This window comes from Zonotrichia albicollis, chromosome 1 (genome assembly GCF_047830755.1).
Source record: "Zonotrichia albicollis isolate bZonAlb1 chromosome 1, bZonAlb1.hap1, whole genome shotgun sequence".
In the NCBI taxonomy this organism is placed as follows: Eukaryota; Metazoa; Chordata; class Aves; order Passeriformes; family Passerellidae; genus Zonotrichia; species Zonotrichia albicollis.
The window spans coordinates 65,953,141-65,976,913 of NC_133819.1; the positions used below are offsets into that span (position 1 = coordinate 65,953,141).

The 23,773-nt window shown below is 44.4% G+C and overlaps 2 protein-coding genes across 6 annotated transcripts in view; both read right to left on the reverse strand.

The window, feature by feature from the left end:
• The window catches only part of ATXN1 (ataxin 1), a 367,362-nt gene that overhangs the window by 304,531 nt on the left and 39,058 nt on the right, over positions 1 to 23,773 (reverse strand). The gene's annotated exons all lie outside the window — the stretch shown is intronic.
• LOC141729376 (uncharacterized) lies at positions 2,404 to 23,215 on the reverse strand. Its single transcript, XM_074543324.1, has 2 exons — positions 4,934 to 23,215; positions 2,404 to 3,817 (listed from the first exon to the last, which is right to left on the reverse strand). The coding sequence occupies exon 1, from the start codon at positions 8,329 to 8,331 to the stop codon at positions 7,660 to 7,662; it is 672 nt and encodes a 223-aa protein (XP_074399425.1). The 5' UTR covers positions 8,332 to 23,215; the 3' UTR covers positions 2,404 to 3,817; positions 4,934 to 7,659.

Consider the following 23,773-nt stretch of genomic DNA (forward strand, 5'->3'; position numbering starts at 1 on the left):
TTAAGAAATGAAAGCTACCGGTGAGATACCGTGACAGCAAAAGCTCCAAAATTGAATGAAGCATGAAAATTGCTTTGGAAGAGTAGGACACAGGTGGGAGTCAGAAATCTTTTTGCCTAATTTTGTCTCTGATGCACTGAAATGACTTTGGCAGATCTTTTATACCCTTTGTGCCTCTGTTTCCACATCTGTAATTCAGATCACAGCTAACCTGGTAACGTTTACCTCACAAGGACATAGAAAGGCTTGAAAGTTGAGATCCACGATGTGGCTTCGGAAACACAATTATTTTTAAAATGAGCACTTGGGAGATGGGCAATAACAGCGCTGAACAGCATCATAAAATCAGGAAGGGCAGACTCAGGCAGGGGCTCAAACAGCTGGAAATGAAGAAGTGTGTCACCAGCTTAATTCTTCATGGAGACTGGGACTTCTGTTCACTTCCAGAAGCACACACCCGGCTGCCTGCCATATTGTGCTATTAATCAATGCCTAAGCACAAACCAAACAACAAAACCAAACTGCCCAGACCCCACACAGCTGTGACTTCTTGCACCTACACCACAAAGGTCCAATAATATCTTTCTTTGGTGGGAACAAGTGTCCTGAAAGTAACTAATCCATAGTGTCATGAACTGCAAGAGTAGCAAACTGCAAACAGTCCACAGACACTCAGATGACAGCACAGGCAGGAATTCAGCCCTACAGGACGTGGCCTCATTGAAAGATGATGCGCCCTGAGCAGGCCACTTGCTAAAGGTGATACAAGGAAATGCTGCAGGATTAATTTACATTCCCACCCTTCTTCAAACATCATCTGTATACAAAAAAAAAAAAAAAAAGGCAACATGAAAAATAAGGTAATTGAGTTACCATAACGAAACACTGCAATGTGAGCTGATAGGTAACAGTGTCCTTAAACTAGACAAGAAGACTTATTTCCTCGGTTCAAATGCATTAGTGTTAACTAATGACAGCAGGAATTTCATCCCATTTACAACAGGCTGTTTTCGCTATCTGTGAAAAACTTATGTAGTTAAGCCATGGGAAACTGAAGAAAGTTACTGGAATTAGTGAGGGTGCATATGTTTCTGGGTTTCTAGGAAGGCTGAAGTATGAGAAATTCACAAATGTGTGGAAACTTTTGATAGCATTCCAGTTGAAACAAACTTGCAACAAACCCTGCTGAGAGGTTCATTCAACAGGATGAGCTAAGCAAGGAAACAGTCAGTTCTGGCTAGTTGCACGGATATTAGCAGCAGCTGTGAACTCAGTAAACAGCCCTGTTTTCTGGTTGTCAAAGAGCTGCTAAAGCAGATGTGAAATGCATCAAAAATAGGTCACAAACAGAAAACATGCAAGGGAAAGCATCAATATGAGAGTGACCTGAAAATAAGTAATGCTGGAACATCTCAGTAGTGTTTATAGCCCTGAAGGGTACACAGCTCAGAGCAGCACCCAACAATAGGCTGCTTCATGGGGTTCTTACGATAGGACCTTCCAGAGACAGCACTGTCTGTGTAAGGGTGGGGCACTCTCAGCAGCTGAAGCATCAGACACAAGAAAAGGTACTGAACTGTACTCTGCTTTCCTTTGAATTCAGTTTTCTGAGAGAGGCTTTCATTCCTGTCCTTCTCCTCACCCCCAATCCCAAACTCTATAATTAACTCAGACTGAGGTATCATAATGAGCCAAGCGTGGAATTTGCCACTACAAACAGATTACAAACTCACTTTGTCTGATAGGCAGCCCTCACGCAATAGTCATTCCTCCAGGGACTGGAATCGTTGCCAGCATGGTAATTACATTCCCCCTTTTTTCCCTTTCCCTTTTTAAAAGCCCATAGAATCCGTTCCTTGTAATTCCCTCATATGGAGATCCACTCAGATCTACTTCTAGCACTCTTGCAGTACTTAAAACGCTAAAGTTCCTCTACTACCAGATATATAAAGGAACAAGATTAAACTCTAAAGGGCAGGTTAAGAAAGATAACGTACTTGGGCTATAACAGGACTAAACAGGGCACTGACGTGTCCCATCATTCCCCCAGGGAGCCTCTCTGGCCTTCACAGCGCAGGTGTAGGATCGTCTCTGGCCAAGTGCCTTCAACAAGCTGAGTCCAAGCACTGTAGCCTGGAGCAGGCTCAAACACTTCCCACAGTCTGCAGGCAAGGACAGACACTCTCCTTTATCTGACTGCTTTTACTTCATTACTGTGGCAGGTTCTACCCCTCCACAACCTAAAGACATTGTATCATAAGCATTAATAGAGTAAGGCTAATCAGACAGAAAAACAAAATAAACAAACAAAACAAGGCTGTTGATATATTCCATATATGGTAAGGTCAATTCTTATGACACAGGTCATTTAGTTGCTTAGTCTTAGCAACTAAATCCCTTAAGTAGCAATGGCTCTGAAACAGCGTTTAACACAGAAACACTGAAGAGACTTCATGCTATTAATGTTTTAGACCAGCAACCAAGCTTCCAGAACTTGTCTTCTCTCCTTCAGAGGAAGGGAGGAGAAAAAAAAAAAACCTACTCTGATCCAACTTAAAAGAAACCCTTTGTGGCTTGCATTCAGTTGGAAGCCTTTGCTGAAACAAATGTTCATTTTAGCATGGATTTCTTAGACACCAGAATCTAGGGTGAAATGTGGTAATTGACAACAAGGTTAAAAATGGCAAGATAAACATAACGATCATTGCTATCAGCAGTTACGTGACAGTGCTCCAAGGTCCTTTTTTTTAAGCTAGTCAGCTTTTATTATTATCATTCATCTAAGCAATAACTCAAAAGCAGTCATACTTCCTGAAGCTAGTGGTGTGAATCCTGGAGGCTGAAGCATGCTGCTGCACTCCGCTCTTTTGAAGAACAGTTTTCTAGTAAAAGGAGCCTACAGAGGGAGAACAGAAAGCTGTTACTTTCCTACGAGGACATAAAAGGATTGTTTCATTCTTTCAGAAGAAATTGGGCTACATACTTGTACTCAGTTCTTGGCCAGCTTGTTCCCTCCCCTCCTCATGGGGCAGCGCGTTACACACATTTGGCTGCTGCTCTCTGAGCGCCACAAGTGCTTTCATTTCAGTGAGGAGTTTGTGAAGCAGCTTGGGTGGGAAGGGACAGCAGCAGATTTAAACTTTGCTGACAAACCATTTAAGAACATACTTTCTGTCTCTACAGGTTGCAGATCATGGGTAAGCTCTCACTTCCAAAACCAGAGCAATATGCATTTTTACCAAGTAAATATCATGCAGACAAATCAGATGGTAACTATTTCAGAAAACCTGGCGTAAGTTCCGTTTACACAATGCTTTCCAAATGTTCCATATTTGCAGAATAAAGATAAAAACTCTGATCTTTGTAGTCTGAACTTGTCTGCTTGGTTTACTTTTCCTTTCTGGCCTAAATAGAACTTTTATGTATATGACTTCTGATTTAACACAGTAAACCTAAATAAATCCCAATGAAAGAACTGTCAGCTGACAAGGTTTGGCTCAGAATTTGGGGCTTCTAACACTTGAACTCTTTTCTCAAGTTGTTTTGAGATGCACTCGGGCTGGACTGAAAACAAATCCCATAAACTCCTTCCTCAAAATTTTACTGACTTAGTGAGAGAGAAATCCTTTCTCAAAGACACCTCATAAACTGTTTGTCATCAAATGCTGTTACAGTCAAGCACTGAGTTACCTTTTGTGCTGTGATCTGTTGATAGAATGTTTGAAGCAGTGCTTTCCCCAAGACTTCCACTAGCCACAGCATGTTTTGAAAATCTGAAACGGCTTACTTCAACTTGCCTGCAATGATCTGTGTTTGTCTAGTAGGAAACATAAGGAAGTGAATGATTAATTACACTCTTCCCAGTAATTTAGAAGTGCTGATGAATGCCAGGAAAGATTGTAATGAGTACTGAAAAAACCCCAAAGGCAATACATTGGAAGCCTTATTGTTGCTTTCAACAGACACAAAATAATTAAGTTTGTTAATTAGACATCACCTTTCAAAAATAAGTAACAACAGGTATGTTTCATGCTGTCCATATTTTTGTGCAAAAATCACAAGCTGAGCACATGCGACCATAGCCAACAACTGCTCCTCATCACAACCCAGCAGCTTAATCTCAAAATTAGCACTGTACATAGACATACACACAGATAATTTCTCTGCAGTAGTCATCTTTCAGTCTGTCATTCACTAAGCAGCTCTGTGCTTCAAGTGCATTCTGTGGTGAAACAAGCAGAAAACACTCTGTGTTTCACTGTCATGCCAAACTAGGAGATCATGTAAGGTACTTGATTCTGTTACTGGGTTCATGTAATCTTTTGCACAGATCAGAAGGGAAAGTTGCCCATTTGGGAAAATAAAACACACTACATAGTTCATTCAACTATTCGGAAAGCATTCTAAGCTGTTAATTATGTACACCAAAAATTTGTACAGGATTGGTAAGGTTGAGGATTTTCTCTGAAACAACTCAAAGACATTTTGTTGCTCTACTCACACTGTATTATTTCCAACATCATACTTTATATGATTAGTTAGCTTAGTAACTGTACAAGATTTCATAGTTTTACTTAATCATGTGATTCTTTACTGTGAGGGTGGTGAGGCAGTGAACAGGTTGCCCAGAGAATCTGTGGGTGCCCCATCCCTGGCAGTGTTCAAGGCCAAGCTGGATGAGGCTTTGAGTAGCCTGGTCTAGTGAGAGGTGTCCCTGTCCACAGCAGCAGGGCTGGAATGAGAGGATCTTTAGGGTCCCCTTCCAACACAAACCTTTCTACGACCCAATGTGGTTTGCAGATTTCCATGAATTTGAATGAACTGAGTTTTAGAGTTTATGCTTCAGAGAGCTAACAGGAAACCACCACCCTAGCTCCCTCCCTCCCCCCATATCTACACATTTTTATCTTTCTTATCCCTCTTGATTACTTACTACAGTGTTGTGGTTGAGGAACACATTCAGGTAAAAAGGGAGCCTGACATTATCAGGAAACAATTCTCTTTAGGAATTATCCAGCATCCATTCCTTTTTATTCTTTCATCCCGACTCTTCCCCTGCACAGGATTGTCACTTTGAAGCAGCACCTTTAAGGGTAAGTTCCAGCATTTTCCTTAAGTAAAAAAATTAATGAAACCAACCAGCTGCAGTGTCAGAATAAAATCCAAGCATAGTAACAAGCCATTTTCCCATTGCAGCATCTATGCTTGCTAAAAGAGGATACTGAAACCCAAAGCAAAGCACAAGGTATAAGTAGTGACAGAATATAGCAGGCAGATGTGTCGCTGCTCTCAATGTCTGTAAAGACGAGAGATTTTTCTAGGCTGCAGAGGAAGAAGATGAAGTGTTGTGCCTGCTGGGTTACACAGCAACCTGCCACAGGGAAAAAAACCCATCCAAACATCTGGGAGGCTACAAACACCAAGGCAGGGCTTGGCACGTATCAAAAGGACACACTAAACAAAACTCCCAGAAAGATGTATGGAGACACTTCCAAGGCACTTTAGGGCAAGTGCCTTAGCCCTGTACAGGAGTCAGCAGCCATCCAAAGAGATCCCGGACAGAGCACAGAGCGAGCAGGGACGCTGCCAGCCCAGGCCCCGTGGCAGAGGGATGGCAGAGGTGGCCAAAGCAGCACAAAACACCAGCAGGGCACCCAGAGTGGAAGCACGGTTACGGGCTGTGTGTGCGTTCCTGTGCGAGCCCTTTCACGCACGCGGAGGCCACACGTGGCCGATTGTGGCAGCACCTTGTGCTGCACCTGCTGCAGAGCTCTCCCAGCCACAGAACTGGGGCAAATTCCCATTATGCGCTCAGGGCACAGACCATGAAGCACATCTTTAACTGCCCCCCGGAAACGCTTAACCCAGCCCGGGAGGTTGAAGAGGCAGATGCAAATTGTCTTCCCAGCCCCTCCGGCTTCAGCAGCAGTTTGGTGCCAGTGTCCTTCCCTAGGGCACATCCCTACGAGTTCCCCAGGAAACAAGGGGCTCTGCCTGAGCTGCAGCCCAGCAGGCAAACAAGGGCCACCCTCCCAGAGAGAACGAGCAGGGCAGCCAAGAGCAGGAGGAGCCAACAAGTGAGGGATCATTTGTAGCTGTCCCCTCCCCTTCTCAGCACTTACATTTACACAGACTGCTTGCTCTGCCCCAAAAGAGCACAAGTCACTTGTCACAGCACCCTAAAGTCCCAATTAACCCAATTAACAACCTCACCATACCACTGTGCAAGACAAGGTGGACCTTCAAGGCAGACACACCAACTTCATATCCACTGATCCTGATGAGAGAATTTAGCTGCCCTCACAACACATGGATGCTTCTGCTTTGTGAGATACATGATCGATGGAATTGACTGAAGGATCCCCAAGAGGCATTCTGAATCCTCAGCCTGGACACCGGGGGAACAAGCAGGAGCAACCCACTGAGACCTGAGGCTCACACTGCTTACCTGCAAAGTGAATTCCAAAGGAGCATATCAAAGTTACGTGATGTTATAACCTTTGCTATGAGAAATCCTGCTGAAACTTTTATTAATGCAGAAAAAAAATCCCGAATTTCCTTTCTAACATGCTAGAGACAACTGTGTCCAAGCCCTAATCAATGCTTCATGGCACATGAAGGACAGATTCACTTAAATTAATAGATAAGTAGTAGAATACTATTAAGTAGTAGTAGTTTTACTATTAAGTCACTTGATAATTACTTGAAATCAGATGATTGAGGAAGAGGCTTTATCTAGGAATAAAAGCTCAGCTGTTTTTTCCTCCAACACAAAACACTGCTGTAAGGATTCCAGCCTGGAAAAAAAAACCCTACGCAACAATAAATGTAGAAATGCTCCCAAAGATTTCCTAAGTCCATGCTGTGGGCACTCAGGAGTAAATGTGATCACTACATATTATGTTGGCAACTATGTGATATTTACATTCACTTCAGTATGGCAAACTGTGGAACATGTGATTAAATGGGAGACAATACAGAGAGGGCCAGAAAGGCTGAAAGGGTTGGGAAAACATTAATTAAGAGAAAGTGTTAAAGTACTTTTTTGTTTAGTCAAAGAAAGAAGAAATGAGAGACGGTAATAGGTTTCCAAAGTGTAAAAAGTTGGGCTTTTAGACACTAAAAGATTGCATATGACCCTTTTTACACATATTACCACGAACACAATTTTCAGTAGAGAGGATTAAGTTAAGTATTATGAGGAGAGCCTTTCCAGCTCTAGGTGTAATTACACAATAGAACCCAGGGGATCGTGGTAAACTCCTCGCTGGAGGGGCTTTAGTTAGAAACTCATCTGTCAAGAGAGCTTAGGTGCTGCCTAAAGGCTGGCGACGTACAGGCTGACCTCCTGAAGGGCACTGCAGGCTTGCCTTCGGCCGCGCTCCGCATCTCGCACGGGTCAGGCCGGCAGTGACCGCCCGGCCCCTCACGGCCCCCACGCAGCCCGGGCAGCGCGCGCCCGCCGGAGCCCGCCCGTTCCGCTCGCGCCGGTGCTTGTCCCTGTGCCCCCGGCCCGAACGGTGCCAGCGAGCAGCCTCGGGGCCACCGACGAACAGGGGACGGCACACGGGGCGCTGCTCCCCGCTACCGTGCCGAGAGCGTAGGGAAAGGGTTAAAATAGCTAAAAAAACCTACAAAAATGGGGGGGGGGCGGCGGGATTATACTTCATCTAGGATTACCAGCAGGACATTGCACTGCAAGTGCCCGCTGCTGTGCCGGCAGCCCTCACAGCCGCGGCCTGCGGGGCAGCTCTGGGTGGGGGGCGGGAGCTGCGCGCCCCCTGGCGGCCGCGCCCGGCACCGGCAGGATCGCGGCCGAGACCCGCTGTGTGGAATGGCATGCGACCGGCCGCGAGACCCGGCGCGCGACAAGGCACGAGACCGGGCACGCGACAAGGCACGCGCACCTGAGCGCGACAAGGCACGAGTCCAGCCACGAGATCCGGCCGCGCGACAGGCCGCGAGCTTCGCCCACGCGACAGGGCATGCGCACTTGCGCGAGAAGTACCACGCGACAGCGCACGTGCATTTGCACGTGTACCTGCGCGAGACATAGCACGCGAAAGTCGGCCGCGCGACAGGGCACGCGCACTTGCGCGAGAGATACCACGTGACACGGCACGCGCACCTGCGCGAGACGCCGGCACGCGACAGGGCGCGAGATCCGAGCTCGCGACGAGGCTCGAGACCTTGGCACGCGACAAGGCATGTGCACCTGCACGAGGGATACCACGCGACAGGGCACGCGCAGCTGCGCGAGATGCCGGCACGCGACAAGGCATGTGCACTGGCGCGAGGTATAGCGCGCGACAGGACACGAGGCACGCGCATCGGCGCGAGACCCAAGCACGCAACAGAGCGCGGGACAGGCCGCGCGCTGTTGGCACAAGCGCAGTGGCCGCGGTGGCACCGGACAGCGCCCAACGGCCACGGCGCGGGACCCGCGGGCGGGGCCGGAGCGGCTGAGGCGGGGAGGCCGCACTGACGCCCAGCACTGACCAGCCCGCCCCGCCCGCAGCCGCACTCAGCCGGCGGGGCCCGAGGGCGAGCCCTGCCGAGGAGGAGGAGGTGGTGAAGGAGTAAGCGAGCCCGTGAATTGCCCCCTCCCAAAAGCAGGGCGGAGGGGAAGGGGAAAACACTGCTGACCTTAGAACCGGCTCTCTGCTGAGTCCAAACCCCGACGAAGGCGAGCAGGGGTGGTCAGAAGGGAAGCGAAGCAGAACGGGCTGTGAGGTCAGAGGAGCAGACAAGGGGAAGATGCTGTGTAGGAACACGTAGAGGCAAACCTGGGATGGCTTCAACTCCCACCCAGAAAGGGGGAATTAATTTGTTTTTGGGGCTGTGGCTGCAGCCTCAGCGGGATTTGCGCTATCCTGAGCTGCTGCTGCTCCTCCCAGGCACAGGCTGGCACGGACCGTGACAAGACACACCACAAACCCCCCATGCCCATTCTTTTCCATTGGGAACCAACAGCCCAGTTCCTCCTCCCTGCTCCCAGATCCGTGAAAGCATGATTTTCAAACCATTGCCTGATGCTGTAAACCTTTAATTTAACAAACTAAAATACTACACCGTGTTACTATGATCTGTTGGGACCTGTTGCTGTAAAGTGATTTTGACAATATCAAAACACAAGGAAAGCTCATGTAGCAAAGTCAGAACTATGTAGTAGAAAATGAACTTAATCTGAAGCTTCAAGTCTGTTTTTAATTTATATCTCATGATAATTGAAATTCAGTTTGGGCTCGTTTCTCATTTTCATTTAAAAGTTACACACATTCGAAATCTGTCAGGTGCTTGCTTCTGCTCTAGAAACATTGCCACACTTGCCTGTGCTTTCTCCTCAGCAAAAATCAGCCCCATTGACCTTCTTCACTGAAGCCCTCCATGCTGGAGTGGTTTCAGCAGGTTGGTGCTTCCCTCACACACGCCAAGGTCGCATCATACAGGGTCAGCGATGTTACAGCTCCTTGTTTTCCATTAAGGAGTCCCATGGGGCCGGAGGCCTGGGCCTACCAGTACTATTTTAGCATCATAATCATCATATCCGTGAGTGAGCACAGCTTCCCCGCAATTTAATTTACTGTTTAAACAAGCACAAACCTCACAGAATGTCTGCCCTCCAATTACTCTGGTGTCTCTGAACTACCTCTAATCTCTTCCTAAAAGAGATTCAAGGACAGCAGAATAAAGCAATACAAAAGGTTCTACTGATTTCCAAATCCCAACCACAGGAAGTCACTTAACTGAAGAAATAGCTACCTGTTACTAGTGCTACATGGAGAGAAAGGAACACATACACCCCCCAAGAAAAACCCAGACACCAAACCTAAGTCTAACTGGTAGTGGGATCTCGCAGATTTACTGACTGAAGTCCCACCAATGTCAGTGTGACAGAGAAATGGCAGAGCTGTCTTGGCATCAACTGCCCTACAGCATTCCTGAAGTTTTCCATAATCGAGCAAATAGCTGTCAACTTCTTACTGCTTAGAGACCTCAGCATTTTATAACAGAGGTCCTGATTCCTGCAGAGTAGATTGAAGTCCCATTACAAGAGTCTTTCTTCTCTTATTTACATTTAGCATCACCTTCAGAAATCATCTCAGATCTCCAGAAGTCGATGGATCATGGTTAAATACTTTCTCAGACACAAGTATACGCTTCAGAGCCTAGAAAACCTAGCGCAACTGGGCAGGCAGCCAGAGTCTGTCTTCAGACTTTTTTTGACTGGCATGACTTAACAGCATCCCTTTTATTTATTTATATGAGGTACTCTTGTGACAGAATGGGGAAGATATACACAGAGGTGTTAAGTATCTGTTCAGCTCTTCCCCATCATCTGTATCATGCTGGCACAGTGCCTTGCAGAAAGCACTGGAGCCTATCCATTTGCATCCTTGGCTAGGAGTGGATTGCCAGGCAGGGTAGAACACACCAACAGTGCATTCCTGTATCCCTGCAAGCAAATCCTTGGCATGTCATGCATGCTACTCAGATATGTTCAATTAGTGCATCAGTATTTATGCCTGTGTACCTGAATCTGAACTGCAGACAGATGTGTGTAGTACTTACTGAAGCACCTCCCTCTGAGGAGGGGTGTAAACAGGGAGGTGACTGAAATGATTTAAAAGTTCATACATGTCTCTGCGGCTGCTCACTCAAGTGTCACAGACAACTTTTCATGAAAAATCCTTTCCTTAGGATTTTTCCTCCTGAGAAGCTGGGAAGCCTCAAGAACGAAATGTAAACAATGATTATCTGCTGCTGTGGAATGCAACAGGTGGATCTTTGATTGGCCCATCTTAGATGTTTATAATTAATGGCCAATCACAGCTCAGCTGGCTCAGACAGAGAGTCTGAGACAGAGCCTTTGTTATCATTCTTTCTTTTCTATTCTTAGCCTAGCCTTCTGATGAAATCTTTTCTTTTATTCTTTTAGCATAGTTTTAATGTGATATATATAATAAAATAATAAATCAACCCTTCTGAAACATGGAGTCAGATCCTTCGTCTCTTCCCTCATCCAGGAACCCCTGAGAACACGGTGGCACTCAAGGACCGTGCTCTGAGAAGCAAGTGAGCAGACTGGAGTGCACACTCATCACTAACTGCAGTCCAGCCTGTACTTATTCCAGTGCCCTGCAGAATTCTTCATTCTCCTGCTTTACAGGCACCTATTGAAACTATTTCCAAACTCTTGTGACAAGGGACTGGGAGAGAAGGAAGGCACAGACAGACCAGGTTGTTTTGTGTTCTCCAGAATACAGAACTGTGCTGTGATGGAATTAAAATACTACTTCCTACATACAAAGCAAGCAAGTATAGTTTGGAAGAGAGCACTGCAGAGAGACAAAAGCAGTAGAGATGTGCAAGATGTGCAAGATAATGGGAAATCCTTGTTGAACAAATGGAGAGGAAAACAGCTCAGACATTTGTGAACTCTGAAAGAAGCAAGTGTGTGGCAGGGACAAACCCAGTTCGTCATAACACCTCATAGTAGGGTGACTAAAGCAACCAAGGAAAAAAAAAGCTGTTTAGCATGATGTGAAATTATGCTGTGCACATTTTTCCCTTTAACTTTGTTTTCAGTTTTGTAATTAGCAGTTCATTGTGTGCTCTGCTAGAATCACAGTGTTTCATTTGCAGCACAAAGAGTGACTCAGGCAAGCAGCACCTCTGAACAGCAAGCAGAGTGCCACAGACAAACTCCTGGGTGCTCAGGGGCACCAGGCCACACTCCCCATCTCACTGATGGTGGCAGGGTGCAGACACAGATAGGTTTTCCTCTGCTGGGTGTTAGCCAAGCCCTCTCCTCCAGCCCTTGAGAAGGAATGACACAGCTCCCACCACAGATAGCCTGCCATTTAATTTTCTGGAAGCAAACAGAAGTTACCTTTGCCTTCCTCTGGGTAAAGAATGGGGTGTGATACACACACATATTAAATTCCTTGTTTAAAATTAAATCCTTTGCCACAAGGATATTTTAATGACATTTTGTGTCGGACACCACCACCATATATTGCTTCCTATGTATCCTGGGAAACACTTGCCCCCAGTTTTCAGGCAAGCAGCCTGCCCCTGTGCTATGGTCTGCTCCAAAGCCTCAAGATAGTGATAGAAAGAGGAAAAAACCCAACAAAACCTAACACCTCTAACTCTCCCACGCTGACTTTAGTACACATTATGCTTAGCTGGTAGACTAGGCTTTTGTACCAGAGGAGATTACCCAGATCTGCAGTAGCACAGACAAGGATGTGCATGTGTTCTGCTGCCTATAAATAGGCTCTCCACTTCACAAAAACACAACCCAAACAGCCAGCTGTTAACAACTAGACCACAGAGTCTAGGCAGCAATTGCTGCTTGCTGAATAAATCTGTGCAACCTACTCATGCTTCAATTGGCAAATGATGTACAGATTAATGTTTAATGAGAGCTGATAATATTAACATGATCTCTGAAGAGGCAAGAGTGAAACATGCTAAGCATGAAAACAATCTTTGAACTGCTGCTCAGCAGGGCTGTGAGTGGGGCTTTCCAAAAGTGAGCATTTTTAACTCACAGCTTGCCACTGGCAGCTTTGGCAAGAACAGTGGGGACTGTGAAAGAGAGGAAGGCCATCCCCACGCCTAGGGGACTGTCTTTGGCTTGAGACTTTGACTTGAGACCTCTCTCACAGGTTTCTTTGGTGATCAGCTGCCCAGCACCATACTAGAGATTCAGCAGTACCCTGGAATAGCTACAGGAGTATTCCAAGAATGAATGCACTAAAGGACAAGCCCAGCTCTTCTCCTAGCCATAGATACAGTCATTGCAGGGCAGACTCGGGTCAGGGAACAGGAATGCAGACAAAAGTTTGCATTATGCTAAGCTCAGCTGAGTCTGACAGTTTTACAGGAACTAGCCCTCAAAGCTATACTGTGGCTACTCTGCAAGAAAAGCAGAGTTTGATTGGGTCATGGGAGAGCCAGTGCTTCTGGAAAACATCTTCTCCTTGATGCAGACTACTTGCAAGCAGTCCAGAACCTTAGTGCCATTCCAAGTCTAATGTGTTGACCTGACTAAGGCAGGACAGAGATTCACAAGGCTAACCTAGTTTGATTTCTAATTTAAAAAAACAGCCAAACAAAACATCACACCACCAAAACTCAAACAAAGCAGCAGTATCAAAACCAACTCCTTCGGTAAAACATCCAAAGCCTGTCTTAAGGCTGATGTTGATGATCATTTGGTCCCAAAGGCTGAGCAAGATGACCGCTACAATTGGGCTGGGGCCCCCTTACAGAGAACACAGTTCTTGCACAAAGGCTGTGACATGACAAACGTGGCTACACACACGGACTTCATTTGAGTTCTGTGGCTGAGCTGGAGTTGAAGCTGCAGATTCATCTGACTTGTATCACCTGTGCCAGAAGGTCTGCAACCCCTGGCAGCCACATCTACAGCCACACAACAGATGTCCCTTCATCACATGAAACAGCAGCTTGGACACCAGAATATCCATGTAAATAAAATACAGCATAACTGTACCAATGTCTTGCTTTCCCCTTTTTTTTTTTTTTTTTTTTTTAATTAGGGTTAGGAAAGAAAGAAGGAAAATCTTTACAGCTTAGTTATTTGGGCCCTGAGATATTTTCCATTAAGTATGCCAATACAGATTCCAGATTCAGGCCAGGCTTAGATTGCAACAACTCCATAGACTTCAGAAGCAAGACTCCGCTTTAGGTAAGCAAAGCGGAATTATGCCCAGCATTTGGAGACAGCGACTACTACAGAAACAATCCAAAAAATTCATACCCATCCAAAATGACCCAATAAAAAACTTAGAAATCCCTTAAACAGGCATTGCTGAATTTAGCCATGGTATATCCAAATTGCATCCTGTTCCTTCTCCACCTTGCTTTCAACCAGAGGTTACTGCTCCTGTAATAGGAGTGGAAAAATACTGCTCTTTTATGTAGTCTTCACAGGCAGCTTATGACAGAAATATAAGGCTGTATGCAAGAATATAAGGCTATAAAAGATTACAGCAAACCCTGCCAGTTCTTACCTGTCAGAGCTCTTGAAGAAAACTACGAAGGCCACACTTTGAAATTTATTTTAGCACTATTTTACAGGCTGTCATAAAGTTTATGAAGGACACAGTGCTTAGTGTCTCACCACCCAGCATGGACACCTGCTAAATAAGGGCAAACTGTGTTGTAAAGGTTTGCATAAAATGACAAACTGCATTAAAAGCTTGAAATTCTCTTCAGAGGAAGCTAAATATAAGTCAATATATCTTAGAAGAAAAGCATGGGGATAGGGGAGGCAATTGATGGTGGAAGGCGAGAGGGCACTTTTTACTTCTTTTTGGCTGTGAGGCTCTCACTTGAGAACTGGTTTTGACATCTAAAGATATTTTTTGCAGAGTGCACATCAGCTCACAGTCAGTTCTAGAACAGGCCAGAGTGTGAAACACCTTGAGAAGCTGACATGGTATCAATAAGCCATATGTTCTCCTTAAATGGCCACAAAGGGAGTCCCTTTTACACAACAGGAGAAATTATCATGGATATTGAAAGGCTGAACAATTACTTCATTTACTCTGAAGAGAAACATTAGTAGTACCATTTTTGGCCCTGTGTTAAACTAAGTACAGCACTGAAGATCTGTGGTGACAGGTAATACAAACCAAATCACAGTCCCAAATGGTCTGAAATCCATTTGCAATATTCCTCTGCAAGAATGCAAGTTTCAGAGTTCAAAACATGACTGCATGACTTTATTGATATACTTCATCTTCATAATGTGAATAAAACTGAAAATTCTTGCTCTCAAATGCACAACAAAATATAATTTCTATTCCCACTATGCATTGTTATAAATGCACCTGTATAAATTGCTAAAACATTCCCAGCAAAGCTTTTATAAAATTCTTAAAGACTGGTTCTTCACAGGTCTTCAAACTGCATTGAAATCCTTAATTTCCAAATGTTTTTCTGTGTATATTTCAGTTTTGAAAAAAAAACCAAAAACCCAGGTAAACAGAGTAAGCTGCAAATATGCTTTCCTTTTACAATATCTCTAGCAGCTCTAATCAGGAAAATGCAGATATTGGATGCTCTTGCCAAGTTTAAACAGTTTTACACTTTACATATCTATTCTCTGATAACTGCTGAAATAATATTCTTTAGTAACTAACTCACCAAATTCCACATGTTATCACCCTCAACAACAGCATTTTCTTAGGCACACTAACTTCTTTTTTGCAATAATGAAGCGAGTCTGGAGAGAAGAAATACACAAATGCACACTATGAAAAGGCATAAAAATTCCAACAAACATTAGCCACACAATTTTCCTAAAAAAATGAGCAATTGAAATACAGGAGGCAAGATTTCTACTGTGTGTTTGCATTTTGCTTTTTCCACTTACTACAGAAACAAACTGTTCTGTTGCACTCACGTGGCTCTTCACCCCTTACACTTGCAAAACCCAAAGCCATTTGTAGAGGGAAATCAGCAGAGCAGCTGTCAACAGAAGAGTAAATGTGATGGTCCTGGTGCCAGCACCCAAGCAAAATACTGACTTTGGAACTCCAGCAACCTGACAAGCCTGTGAAAGCTCACTGCAACCTTTAGTTGTAAGGTTTCACGTTAGGATTTAATCTCCAATTGATCACACATGTCAGAAAAGCGTGGGATTGCTGTTAGTGCTTAGGAATACAGCATCTTTTGCATAGAGAGAAGGCAGTACCTGGTCAGAGTCTGTTACTTCTTCAGGAAAGGGGTTTGAGCAGGAGAAAGATGCAAGTCTTTTGCTGTCTCTACACAGGGGACATCTTCCATTCTGACTACCAGCTACTACATCTCAGTGCCCACTCTTCTGGGCACCTGACAGAAACAGCCCAGGCTTTGCATTGTAATGTTTCTTTCTAAAGCTGGAATTTCAAGCATTTACAGTTTCAGGGCATAGCTTTATGAGCTCTTCGCCAATAAAAGAATTTTTTTTGTTTGGTTTTATACTGCTCCCCAGTACAACCCTTGATGACTTCTTTTAAAAAGCACAAAGCTGTGTCTGTGCTCCTCTGGTGGCACTAGTTTGTCATCAGTCCTCAATAAATTAGCAGTGTCATCCATGAAGTGAGCTGGGGAAGCAGCATCATCCTGTGCTCTCCTGTGCAATGCTGCAGCACACTACTAAAAATAGCTGCTGCCTTTCACTCCAGAGATGGAAGCTTCCTGAGAACAAGGCATTTCTGTGCTCGGGGTGCACGCACAATATGCGGCACACTGATATATCACCACTTGTCCATATGTAAAGGGAATAGATTTGCAATATTTCCCCAAACAGAAAGCTGTCCCAGCCACACAGCAAGTGTGTTTCTAGTAAACACTCTTCGGCCTCCGCCCCACAGGCTTGAGCAGTTGCATTTAAACTCATGTTTTTTTAATTTTATTTCCACAACTGCCAAAGCAGTTCCATGTTTCTGTTAATCTTTTTTGAAATAGAAGAAAGTGAAAAATGTTTCAGGAGAAATTTTGGAACATCTTCAGATTATTTTTTTAAAAAAACATATTTTGTTTAAGTAGAAGCAAACAACAAGTTTTTGATCTCAGCTCTCACATACAAATCTGGACCATTCCACATTTAGATGGAAAAATGGAATCAATCTATTTCTGAACAGAACTGGCTCTGGGCAAGGATAGGCAAAGCATGAAAGTTGCTCACTCAGAAGAGGGCAGAAGCTGGAGAGACGTTCCCTGGGCAAAGGGAAAGGATGCACTGAATCAAGGGATGGAAGAAGTGATCACAAAGGGTTCAAATATGGAAACGGGACTATGAACCAGCCTGGGAGTCTGAAGAAATTTGCTGTTGAGCAGAGAAGCAAACCTGTGGCAAGCTTCCCTAGAAGCTCTGACAATTTTGCATTAAACATCTGCTAAAACGGTATTTGACCACTGTGTCAAAAGGACATCTCTGATGTGTGGCTCCCAGGAAGGACAGACTGCATTTGGCAAAGCAAAGCCACTCTCTGCCCCATGCTTCTGCCAGACACAGGAGATGAGGAGTGCTGGCTCCACCTCACTGCACAGCCAGTCTCCCAGCAGCACAGAAATGCCACCAGGAACTAGTAGCTCCTTACCTCACCATTTCTGCCTGCCAAGAAAGCATGAGAGCCCGGTGCTTTGCCTGTTCAAATTCAGGAAAAAGGTGTTTGAAGAGCTTTGCTCAGCACAGCCAGCATTCTGTGAACAGTGGCAGAGCTCTAATTAACTGCACAGACTTCATCTCAGCAAAATGTTTTAAAAGAAATTTTAAAAGTACATGAATACTCCCAGTTAATCCATAAGGCAAAGAGCTGAATCACAGACTCTGACAAGGCAGTCCCTGGAAAGCAGATAGATATGTCATACACTCCATTTCTCATTCCAGGAGCATCCCAAGTCCAATGTGAGCAGGCAGCTTTATATGCATATAAGCCGAAAGGAGAATGCCAGTTTCCAGCACCCAGGAGGAATGTTCAAATCCGGAGTCTAATTAACTTCACAAATCTCCTTCACCCCTGGTGTAGGAAAGTTACAAAAGAAGATTGGCTTGACTGCATGCCAGACATGTAGATTCCAAACAATGGCATTTCCCCTGAGTCCTTCCATGAAGCCCAAACTGCAGTCAGGACAAGCAAGGACACCAGCTCATCCAGGCTTCAGGGCTGTCCATCAGCCTGGGTCACTTCAGAGCCTGGTGGTGCTCTCTTGGAACTGCACTTTTCCAGGAGCAGAGCTGACCTGTCCCACCAAAGGAGCTCTAGCATCGCTTCACAACAGAGCAAGGTGATGTCTAGAACATTCCCAGTCCGTTCCAGCAACTACAAGTGCTTGAGATCACAGGCCAATTTCATTCCCTTCAGGATAACTTGCCCCTAACCACAGTCTTATCCTAGGGATGTGGTGAAGCTATCTGTACATCCACACTTCCTTCTCCATTAGCACAGCATCTCATGTAGCTTGTACCCAGGACTGGAGAAATATTGCCAAGAGATCCTCTTGTTACATATCCTTCCAACCACACATGTGGGCACATCTGCAGGTTGGGCAAAACAGTGATTGAGAGCAGCCCTGCAGAGAAAGACTTGGGGGTAATGGTTGAGGAAAAACTCACATGAGTGCAGTGTGTGCTCACAGCCCAGGAACCCAATGGAATCCTGGGCTGCATCCAAAGGAGAATGGCCAGCAGGGTGAGGGAGGGGATTCTGCCCCTCTGCTCTGCTGAGGACCTCACCAAGAGTGCTGCATCCAGCTATGGGGTCCCTGAAATAAGAAGGACATGGAACTGCTGGAGCAAGTCCACAAAGTTGATAAGAGGACTGCCCTTTGAAGGCTGAGAATGTTGAGGCTGTTCAGCCTGGGTAAGAGAAGGTTGTGTGGATACCTTCCAGTATTTGAAGTGGATCTACAGGGAAGCCAAAGAAGGAACTGTAGTGATAGAACAAGGACTAATGGGTACAAATAGAAAGAGAGAGAATTTAGATTAGAGATTAGGAAGAAATTCTTTACTGTGAGAATGGCAAGGCCCTGGAACAAGTTACCCAGAGAAACTGTGGATGCCCCAACCCTGACTGTGTTTGAGGCCAGGTTAGATAAGGCCTTGGGAAACCTGATCTAGTGGGAGGCATCCCTGTCCATGGCAGGGGTACTTGGACTAAATAATCCTTAAGGTCCCCTCCAAACCTTAACATTCTATGATTCTAAGAGCATTCCCTATTCTGATAGGAGTTTGGTTTGCCCCTGTGTACGGGTCTGCACTTCCAGCTTCCTGTATTCCCTTAGGAAAGTGTATTTCAGCTTAGTTCAACAGTTAAAGAGGAAAAACTTGGCAATTTCTACTGTACCTTTGAGAACTTACTCATTGGCTTAAAATCTGATGTCAAACCTGGCATCGAGTGATCCAGGTAAAACGGTATGGTTCTGAAAAGGCCTGGGGAAAAGGCCAACTCAGCCCAAACTGATGCCAACACTTCTGAACTATTCCCAACCCACCCAATTAATGTGCACTGAATATTTTTGGAGAACAGATGCCACTACGAGTTATTTCATACCTGCATGGTGTGAAGTCTGCAAGGACTCTTCAGTGGCAGAAACACAAGCTTTCACAGAAAACAGTGACATCCACCAATTCAAATAGGATCTCATTGAGACCAGTAGACATACTCAAAAGACTCATAGGCAATTTCAGCAAGATGGAAAAGGCCTGATGTATCCAGACTGAAAGCAAAATTATCTAAAATAGCCATGAGGAGCTTTCATCGAGATCAGCTTGAGAGAGGAGCAGGAATTTTTTGTTGTTGCTTGGGAGGGGGGAAAAGAATACAGAGAGAAGCAAATCTAGTTCAGATAAGCACCACCCTTAAGATTTGTGAAGTTTTTTTCCCTAGTTGGATGGGAGAGAAAAAGCTCCTGTACCCCTCAGGCAAGCTGTGTTCTTCAGAGAATTGGATGCAAGGTTGGACACAACACAGAGGTTCTGAACACCATGAAGATCAGTCCTTCAAAATTTACAGTAAAATACCCCCACCTACACACAATTAGTACTTCACCATATTATAACTAAAATCACAAGAAGCTCCTTGTTCAAGAGAGCAACTGGGTAAAAGTTGCCTTGAACATTACATCCCTTGCTCTCAACTAAGTAGCACAGTTCCTGACTCTACTAGTAACTAATAAGGAGAATTAACTTTTATTTTGCTGGACAGGAAGATAAGCAGCAAGTTTTAACAGAAATTCCCATTTTCTATTTGTCAGCCTTTTCTTAAACTGTTCCATGTTCATGAGAAACTTACAACTCCAAAGAGAACACTTAAATCACCCTGACTCCTAGTAGCAATTCAAGCAGGGTTTCAGTGCTATTCACTTGAATAGCATTCAGTCAGTCAGGGAAGCTGAAACAATAACATATGTGAAACAGCTTGAATCTTGAGGATATGATCTATACAGAATTAGTTAACAGAATTTTTTTCTTTAAACCCACACACTCACCATAACATTCATTTAGTAAATCTGAATAAGAACTGCATTCAAGAGAACACAATCTGCATGTGAACATTCTGTGAAGAGAAAGAATGAATTCCATGAATCAATAATTTGCTTCAATTGTCTGGGTTCTGTTTACTATCTACACTATGTTTGATGAGTCTTAACTTATTAATGTTGGACATCCTCTGTTTGAAATCTCTGTATAAGACTCCAAGTGAACACAGTCTGTGTTTACTTTGACTTCACAGATAATTCAGCATCTGCTGAAGAGTTTTCAGACTGCAATGGACTTTATTAACTCTGCTGTCTTAAGTTCAGAAAAAAAATCTCTGCATCATGTCAATTTGAGGCAAGAGGCCCTTAATTCAGTATCTCTTATTTTGCAAAAAAATATTTTTTATATTATGTTGATATCATATATAGTATTGGAGTTAACATTAACATAATAATGATGACATACGTGCTATTACCATTACAATGTTGGCATGTTGATTTTTAATATTGACAGAGCTGCCCAAAATATCTACTGTTTACAACATTTGTTCTAGCTAAAGAGATTTGGTAGCATTTGCTAATCAACTGCAACCACTTCCCACCCATAAAACTGATGCAAATAAGGGGAAAAAAGCAGCTAGAGGGATCCAAAGACATAAACACTTTTACTTATAACTCTGTAAAGAGAAATCCCTCTCTCTCTCTCTCCATATGGCTTTCTCTTGGCTCTTAATCATCTTTTCATTGGCTTCCAGCTGGCTGTCTCACTATCAAGACCAACTTGCTATGCCAAAGTCAGGCTCAGAAAGATGAGAGCTGCAGAGTGGCATGACTGGATGCAGCAGTTTTTACTAGGGGCAAGTCTAGCATAAAGGGTGCATAGCAGGGTCACTTCACGTGCCTGAGCCAAGCAGGCACTGCTGTGTTCCCAAAACACAGCAGCAGGTCTATGTTCACACTTTTTAGTAGCAGGAGCAAAGAACAGCTACTACAATTGAAGCTACAGGGAAATTCTGCAGGCAGAAGTGTAATTACCTGAGTGGGAATTCTGGCAGAAAACCCAGACCTCTTTCTCTCCTTAAATAGAAACAAATACTGTGCAGTCACCATGGAGAGATTACGTACAGCATTTGGATCACATACAGCACTGAAATACAACACACACACAAGAGAGCCAGCCATGGAGCTGGTTTAGCAAGGCACAGCCAAGTCAGGTCTCCACTGACTACAGCCACCATTTTTGCCATCATCCCAGTCTTACAAATATTAAGCTATCTGTCAAAACTCACGGCTCTGCGTTAAAGGTCAGCTCTGCAAGCTCTTTGGTCCTTCTGGGAGGACCTAGAGCCTGACATGACATGCATGAGACAGAGATGGAAGCACTCACATATTGATCTACCACTACCCAGGTAAGATTTTAAATTAAGAATAGAAGAAAACCACAGGGAAAGAAGCATCCTATAGTGCCTGTGTGTGAAGGCCTGTTTGGATTTAGCTAAGCAGCCAGTCACTGAAGGGCAGCAGTTCTTGTACAGTCTGCAGAGGCTTTGACTTGCAAAAATTCTTTGTTTTGGTCCATGTTTGCTGGACTTTGGTTTCCAGTCATCCCATGCATTCAGGCCTACCACCTCATCTCTCTCTCTAGCCATTCCTTCTGATCATTCCACAAGCCAGCTCATTTTTTTTGCCTACATCCCCCAACAGCCCCTGACTCAATCCCAGCTTCAGCCCCCCTCTCCTGGGGTGGACTTTTCCCCCTCTACTCCATCACCCATGTCCCCAAGCTCCTTCCTGTTGGCTGTGATAGCAGCCCAGGGGGAGTCACCAGAGCACAGGGAAAATGAGCACCCTTTTCCTTCTTCAGGCACAGTATGGGCTGCAGTTTTGCAGTCTTTTTGGCTTCAAACTCCCCTGCAAATGACTACTTGTGCTCACCAGTTGTCAGGACACTTCCTCTTTAGCCACCTATTTATTCACTCCTGTTTTCAAAGAGAAATATGGCTACTCAGAGTCCCTGAAAAATCCACCATCACTTTCTATTCTTCAAAGTCAGCAGGACTGTTACCAGACTTAGAATCTCAGAAATTTGCCCCTCCCTTTCAAACGAGCCAACCTTTGCTTAGTTAATAACTGCAGTCAGCTTCCAAACCTTAGAAGAATGTTTTTTATCTGCATATATGTCAGGGTGGTGATACTAAATGGGAAATCGTTCACTTAGCAGGACTGGCAGAGCCTTGCTATGTATCAGAAATGCCATTCCATGGAGAGTACTTTTCTCCCCTCTCTGCAGCAGCTCACTAATTTAGGTGCATAAATCAGAGACAGCTGATAAAGTCACAGATACCAGGATGTCCTGCCTCCCATTTAGTTTTCCCAAGCATCCTGCAAGCCATTAAACAGCTTCAGATTTGGAAGTTTTGAAAACAACTCTCCTCATTTTAAAATAATCATACATTTCAATTTCCTCCACATACCACTAGCAATTATAGAAACAGCTATCTGATTTTGTAGTGATTATTCCCCAGCATGCACATCCCTATGACTGGCTTTTGTTTCTATTCTCACAAGACAAAGCATGGAGAGACCTCCACTTTTTTCCCCTTTTCCACCATTACTGGTCTTCTCACAGCTCCACTTTTTCTCCAGTTTCCATATTGTGCTTCACATAGGTTCCATTCCATGGGTTTTCTTAAAGGGAAATATCTTAATTTGTATTTATGAAAATCTGCTATTTTTTCACATAGCACACATCCTGCTGCCTTGACTGTAGTGAAACTTGCTTATTTTTAATGTTACATATTAATGAAAAGCTGCTAGAATGAGAGAAAGGATTTTCTATCATCAGTCAGCATCAGCATGAGAGCAGTCTGCTCTTGAAAGCCTCTAGCTCTGATTGTTCAAAAACACACTGTTCACCATGTCAGTTGAATCTTGTGCGTCAGATATTAAAAGTTCAGGCTCTAAGTGCACAAATCCTGTTGAGATCTGAGAAAGTTCTTTGCCATAAATATTAATGAGGGCCAATTTCATGCCACTTGTTACATCCCATGTTCACTTACTTCTTCAAACTATCCCTTGTCTTGTCTTTTATGTGCCAATAATCAATTTGTAAAGCATAAATCATAAAGCTTACCTAGTTTTTGATTATGCTACAGCCTATGATTTAGCATTTAATCAATTTTCTTACTTTGATAAGTGACGTTATTTCCATTTTATCATCTTATCTGTGTTTGAAGGAACAAATAAAAGTCACCTCTTTGAAAGATTAAAATTCCATCTATTATTCACTTAAAACCAAGTTTTAGAACTGCACCATCACAGTAAGCATTTAATCAGAAATGCAAACAAGAAGCTCAACCTGTACATCCTGTTCTGCCCTACATCAAGCATCAATCACATTTCAGCATAACCTCGTGCAATCGGCAAACATCTGCTAAAGAGAAAACAGAACAAAATACCCACACACCAAAAGGTTACTTGACTTGCATTCTGTGTGAATGCAGACTGAACACGAGAGTCAAGTCCCTGTTGATCAGGGATGGGGAAAGAACGGGATGTTTTGGCAGACAGCTGTTTCTCGAGAGCCAGCAGGTGCGCGTTTGAGCGCGCCCTGCCGCGCCAGCAGGCCGGCACAGAAGGCACAGCCCCACACACGCTCCAGGCTCGGCAGAGGCGCTGCCCAGGGAGAACCTGGAGCCCTGAGGAACCTTAGGGCAGTGCTTTGCACAGTCAGGCAGGGCGCACTGGGGCAGGGAAGATCACTTCG

What these genes read in the sequence shown, in the direction of transcription:
- LOC141729376 (XM_074543324.1), bottom strand. Translation starts at nt 8,331, where the DNA reads ATGCGCGTGCCTCGTGTCCTGTCGCGCGCTATACCTCGCGCCAGTGCA.